The sequence below is a fragment of the Vigna unguiculata genome, chromosome 3, assembly GCF_004118075.2.
Source record: "Vigna unguiculata cultivar IT97K-499-35 chromosome 3, ASM411807v1, whole genome shotgun sequence".
Lineage (NCBI taxonomy): Eukaryota > Viridiplantae > Streptophyta > Magnoliopsida > Fabales > Fabaceae > Vigna > Vigna unguiculata.
Window position 1 is genome coordinate 15405973 of NC_040281.1, and position 6727 is coordinate 15412699.

At 26.8% G+C, this 6727-nt stretch overlaps 1 protein-coding gene across 2 annotated transcripts; it reads left to right on the plus strand.

The window, feature by feature from the left end:
- Window positions 1-1135: 1135 nt before the first annotated feature.
- Window positions 1136-2482, plus strand: LOC114179699 (gibberellin 2-beta-dioxygenase-like). Of its 2 annotated transcripts, none has more exons than XM_028066113.1 (3): window positions 1136-1679; window positions 1775-2114; window positions 2191-2482. In XM_028066113.1, exons 1-3 carry the CDS (start codon window positions 1276-1278, stop codon window positions 2440-2442), a joined length of 996 nt encoding a protein of 331 aa, XP_027921914.1. In that variant the 5' UTR covers window positions 1136-1275; the 3' UTR covers window positions 2443-2482. The 2 variants fall into 2 exon arrangements, with proteins under 2 accessions (XP_027921914.1, XP_027921915.1); XM_028066114.1 differs by having other exon boundaries at window positions 2215-2482.
- Window positions 2483-6727: the final 4245 nt, after the last annotated feature.

Here is a 6727-nt window from a genome sequence, read left to right on the forward strand (position 1 = left end):
AGATTCTGAACATATAAAAGATATAAAATATAGGGTTAAATATGTTTTTGATCCCTTAACTTAGTGAAAATTGGAATTAGTCCATTTTCGAAACTTTGATCCAATTTAGTCCCTCAATTTCAAAATTGTGTGGATTTAGTCCTTTTAACCAAAGTTTGTTAAGGTTATTTGACGTTTCAAATGCGTTTCATGATAGTTTTTTAGCTAATATTGAAATGAAAGTGTGTCAAAGGGTCTAAACATCTCAAGTGCTATCATGAAATGCGTTTGAAACATTAAATAAATTTAACAAACTTCATTTTAAAAGACTAAATTCACGCAGTTCTGAAGTTGAGAGACTAAATTGGACAAAAATTTTAAGGATGGACTAATTCTAATTTTCACTAAAAGTTGAGAAATTAAAAACATATTTAAATATAAGTGATATGTTACGAGATATAAATTTCTTATTATATATATATATATATATATATATATATATATATTTATATTTATATATATAATAAATATAACAAAATATAAAGTGAAATCACATTATGTAATTTTTTTTTTTAAATAAAGTAAGAAAATTATTGATGTGAAATTTTTTTTTAAATGTAAATTTAAACGAAATACATATTTAAGCAGATGTTTAACGTGTATCAATGATTATGTCACTGACTCACTTGTTATAGCGAATGAATTATAAAAGTATAAAAAAACGTTATAGAAAATAATGTTTACAATGATCAATTTTATTAATTTATTAACTATAATGATTGAAGCCGAGTATTTGTGAAAAGTTACCCTATCTTTTAGTAATTTTAATTAAATTAATTTTATACGTGTTTTTTCTTTTTTCAAAATTCATGTAATTATGTAAATTGAAAGAATTGGTTTAGAGAAATTAAAAGAAGATCAAATAACGTTAAGAAGGAGAAGATGAAAACAACTTCATTAAATATGAACAGTGTATGCAATACTGTCTCCTTGTTTATTATATAATATAAAATTAGGAAAAAAAAAGAGACAGACGTGAGTTTTATTTTATTTTTTTTAAAAACAAACGAAGAAAAAGGACAATTACTTTAGATGTCTGGGTCGATAGTATAAATGCCAGGACGACAATGAGAGGCAGATGGCTGTCTCTATAGTTCGTAACGCCTCTCCTTTCTTCACCCTTCATGCATTCAATCCTCATTCTCATTCTCACCCATTTAAACCCCTCTTCACACCATTCCTCTTTCACTACTCTTCTCTCTCTCTCTCTCACCATTAGCAACCAGTAAGAACACCATGGTTGTTCTCTCCAACCAATCTGCACTAAACGAGTTGTTTCTGGCAAAGACATGCAACCCCTCCACCGTGTTCACGGCGGTTCCCGAGGTTGATCTCTCACACCCCGACGCCAAGACAATGATGGTGAAGGCCTGCCAAGAGATTGGTCTGTTCAAGGTGGTGAACCATGGCATTCCGCCGGAGGTGATAACGCGTCTGGAGAATGAAGCGCTGAAGTTCTTCATGCAAAGCCAGTCCCAGAAAGACAAGGCCGGTCCCCCCGACCCTTTCGGCTATGGCAGCAAGAGAATCGGCACAAACGGTGACATGGGTTGGGTGGAGTACCTCCTCCTGAGCACGAACCCCGACATCGTGTCCCCCAAAAGCGTTGAGCTTTTCGAGCAGAACCCGGAGGCTTTGAGGTAAGTAAAGTAACAGTGATAAAGGGCGTGGTTTAGAACAGAGTGCCGTGGTTTGTTTTGTTTGTGACATGTTTGTGTGTTTTGTTGTTGTTAAGGTTGTGCGTGGAGGAATACATAGGGGCAGTGAAAAAGATGTGCTGTTTTGTGTTGGAAGAGATGGGAGAAGGGTTGGGGTTAGGGAATGTGTTTAGCAGAATGGTGAGAGAGGAGAGAAGTGATTCATGTTTTAGGGTGAATAGGTATCCAGCATGTGTGGAGTTGGAAGAGAGTGGAAGAAATTTGATTGGGTTTGGAGAGCACACAGACCCACAGATATTATCTGTCCTCAGATCCAACAACACATCAGGACTGCAAATCTGTCTCCCAGATGGGACTTGGGCTTCAATCCCCCCTGACCCTTCCTCCTTTTTTGTTAATGTTGGTGACCTCTTTCAGGTACATCTTCAATCTTTCTCTTAATGTCAAAATTAATAAATTTATGTACCATTTATTATTAATATGGAAATTTCAGGTTATGACTAATGGAAGGTTTAAGAGTGTGAAGCACAGGGTATTGGCAGATTCAAGGATGTCGAGGTTGTCAATGATCTATTTTGGAGGGCCAAGTTTGGAGGAAAAGATTGGTCCTTTACCTTCACTTGTGTCCAAAGAAGAACAGAATATTTACAGAGAATTGACATGGCGGGAATACAAGAATGCTGCATACAAGTCAAGGCTCTCTGATCACAGAATCACTCTCTTTCACAAATCTTCACACACTTAACTTAGATACCATTTTATAGTGAATGCAACTTTAGCATCACCTGCTTATATGTTGCATATTTAATAAACTTTTATTTCTTTTCTCACCCTAATTTTCTATCAATTTTTTTAACTGCTCCTGCCTAGGAATCCGGATATTGATAGCTAAGAACACTTTAGTTTTTTCTTTTCTATTTTTTAATATAAAAAAAATTATATTAGCTAAGTAAATAATGATAGCGTAAGAATAATTTTTAAAATATTAATCAATATAAAGCTTAATTAAGCAATAAGAGAATTACGATATATATAACAGTGTCCTATTACATAACATAATTTGTTTGATGGATTTAGATCTATATTTTATATGAGTTATAATCATTAAAAAATTGTGGTTCTTAATATATATATATATATATATATATATATATATATATATATATGAGATTAATTTTATACATATTTGACATCGTTTTTTATCTTAAAATCTTGAAACAGTATTATGAATATTTATTTTTGTATAATGTTTAATTTGGATTATTTCCGACATAATTCAGATAAAAAAACATGTGTTTATGCTTACATAAACGATTAATTCGTATAGCTACAACTGTTTGTTGAAAAATAGTTCGGGAAATTCTATGAATTATGAAGCACAAATATAGTTCATGAACTATGACTACAAAAATAGTTTTTTTATAGGTTTAAACAACTAGTTAAAAATGTTTACTAATACAAACCATTAATTTGTCCTAAAATAGAAAACTTTTGCTAAACAATGGTGGTTATTTTGTATATTGAGAGGGGAAAAAACGGGTAAAACTATTTTACAAAAAAAATAATAATTAAACCTACTAATTAATCCATCATAATCAATTATGTTAATTGCATAAAATAAAAATTAGTACATTTTTTTGGTGTCTATACTTATATGATATTTTAGAAAAACTAATTTGTTCCAAATTAAGTATCTTTTCAAAAAATTAATTCGGCATTAAATATTTGCTAGGACTATTATTACGATCAAATGAGTAACCGACTAGAAATAAAAAATATACTAAAGGTTGTAAAATTAAAAATATTAATTACATTCTTTAATGTATACGTATCAAAACTTTAAACGTATGTCTTTCTCTAATCTCATAAAACTTTACATGAATACACGAAATGGGGTGCATGAAAAGGAAATTAGAAAAGAATAAGAAGAAAGCAAGGTAAAGTAAACATGGCGAATAATGCAATCAAAAGAGAAAAATAATATTTAAATTAAAATTCAAAATTGTCAAATTATTTAGTTGTCAATTCGTGGAAAACTATGAAAATTGAGGTTATGATTTCTGTAGCCGCCCGAACATTTGTCCTCACAAGTCAACAAAAGAAAGATGCAATCAAGAAGCTTCTAACAACAAGAACCACACTCAGGTCTTTTTTTTTTTATCAGAATAATTAATATATAAATAAAAAGAGGTATTAAGTATGTCGTAATTTATGATAAAAAAACATTAATAAACATATTAGAGATATAAATATTAAATCTTTTTAGAAAAAAAAATCACAGAAATAAAATAAATTCCGGGAACAAGAGCATTAATGAGAGAGTCAGAGTCGTATCTTTTAACATTTGAAAATGAGAAAAAGAAAATAGACATGTTTGCAAATAATATTAAATGACTACTAAATTGAATTTTAAAAAAGGTTAAACATGTTTACTACAAATAATATTTAAATTTAATCAACTCAGTCAAGAAAATACTTTTCCATAATTATTACTAAAGCCTAATTTTTTTCAAAATAAATTTTGATGGCAAGATTTATGTATTAATTTATTTCTTTTTAATGCTATACATATTTTGTCCTTTTACACCCATCATGTTTAGAAAAGAATTATGAATGTGATGATTACTTAATTTTTTGGTACTATTTTTTTCATGTGAAGTAAGATATTAGTTTGTCTCTACAAATAAAAGTGAAGTGCTATAAAGTGGAGTATGATTAAACAGAAAGGGCAAATAATGCATAAAACAAGGTGAAGACTAATGGACAAAAGTTGAATGATAAACTGTGTCAGAAGCTGTTTGGCAACGGTTTGAGAAAAGTGTGGCTTAAAATATGATTATTCCGCCATTGTCAAACTAATAAAGTTGTAATTAGCTTCAAATTAAACAGTTAAGATGAGAATAGAATCATTGCCCAGCATTTGTATGAATGATCCAATGGAAAATGAAAGTCAAAAAGAAGCAATAGAGGCATAAAAAACCACTAATTACACTTCACATGTTACCCAAGTTATCCAACTTAAGATTATGTCGGGAAATTTAATGGACTGTTTGAAAACAACATATAATATACATCAACATCAACTTTCCCTTTAGTAAACATGATTTTGGTTTGGTTTAGGTTTAGTACTAAGTTTGTTCTGGGAGAGTACATGACTCACCAAAACAATATCTCTCTTTTCTTGTTTTCGAATTCTCTGTGGGCACAATTTCATATAAACTCTATACCAGCTAACAAAATCAACAAGGAAATACTGTTTCAATCGAAAAAAGTAATTAATGTTTACATGTTTCTTTCTAAAGAAATCGGTGCAAAATATGACTTTTTTTTACTTATATAGATCACTCTTGAATCTTATTAACCTCAGTAGACAATTATAAAATTTATTTTCCGAACTTTTAAAGTTCAAGTACAATTTATTTATGCGAGAACCTAAATTTTCATCATCCTTTTTCTTTGGAGGTTGTTTACTCTTGAAATCCTAATTTTATAGATTTCTATATTTATTTATAATAAATTATTTTATTAAAAATTTATATTTTTTTTATAAGCTCATGTGAATATAAATTTAGAAAGGTATTTAATTTAATATTTATAAATAAATCGGAAATAAATAATTAGAAGAGTGATTATAATAAATAAGATCATTTAAGTATATAGCAATTATGGTAAAAGAAAAAAATATTATAATATAGTTTTTTATAAAATTAATTTTGATAAATGTATATTTATTTGGTCAAATAATTTATGTAATTTTTTGTGTGTGCAATAAGTTGGTAAAAATAAAATTAAATAATAATATGATTGTTGTTAGAAATATTTTAAAAGAAATTTAATGTAAAGTTAAACATTAGTAATATAAATTTAAAGCATTCAGGTTTGTTTATAAAAATTATTTAAAGAAAATATTAAAAAAAGTATAGAATTTTTCTAAAAAAAGTTTTATTTAGAAAAATATATATTTTAAATATAGAAAATATTAAATTTCACAATTAAAAAATTTAAAATACAGAAGCAATAAATTTAAATAATGAAATTGAAATTAAATAATTATTTGTTGAGATTATTAATTATTTAAATTAAAGTTAATAATTAGAAAAAATAAATCACTTAGTACTAAAAATTTTTTAGTACTGAAATTTTTAATTTTGAAAAATAATTAGTAATAAATGTACAATACACACAGAATAAAATAAAGAATAAGATGAATTAAAAGAATTGATTTGAATTAGGAAAAAGTATATTTATATAAATAAAATTTAATTTAGTTTTTCTAACTTATTACGACAGTTATTTTATCCAAATAAATATACATTTATCAAAATTAATTACAAAAAATAACCACAATTACAGTATTTTATTATGATATTTTTCTATTATCATAATTACAATACTTTTAAATTATATTTTTATTATAATCACTCTTCAAATTGTTATTCTCAGTTAATTTATAAATATTAAATTAAATATACTTTCTAAATTCAAATTCACACGAGTTTGTAAAATATTATAAATTTTTAATAAAATGATTACTTATAAATAAATGTATAAATCTATAAAACAAGAAAAAAATGTTGCAAAGAATTGTTCCTCAAAAAACATAATTTCAACCATAAAAAATATGCAAAATTAAAAAAAAGTATGATGAGAATTTAATATTTTGAGAAAAGGAATCGTACTTAAATCGTAGAAGGGTCTATTTTGGAAAAACATTTTTTTAATGACTTACTCAGGTCAATCAAGTTTAAAAATAGTCTATAACAATTAGAAAATCGCAAAATAGACCTATTAAGTCTGTGAATTTAAGTTTCTTTAAATTTCAACAGACTTAAAAAAGTGTATGATGACAGTTTGGTAAATAAAAATTGGTTATTGAAGTTCGTTGTTGACTAAAATAATTAAATAAATATAGTTTTACATTAATATTACGTAGTAACGAATTTTATTTAACCATTCATAAGTAAGTAGATATTTGTGAATATTTTGTTTAAGAGAGTAGATTTTTGTTTTGATATTCATAATATTTTATA

Excerpts from the sequence above, each read along its gene's own strand:
- LOC114179699 (XM_028066113.1), top strand. The coding sequence starts at position 1,276 with ATGGTTGTTCTCTCCAACCAATCTGCACTAAACGAGTTGTTTCTGGCA. Across the intron at positions 1,680-1,774 it reads CAGAACCCGGAGGCTTTGAG|GTTGTGCGTGGAGGAATACA; the intron begins GTAAGTAAAGTA and ends GTTGTTGTTAAG. Across the intron at positions 2,115-2,190 it reads ATGTTGGTGACCTCTTTCAG|GTTATGACTAATGGAAGGTT; the intron begins GTACATCTTCAA and ends TGGAAATTTCAG.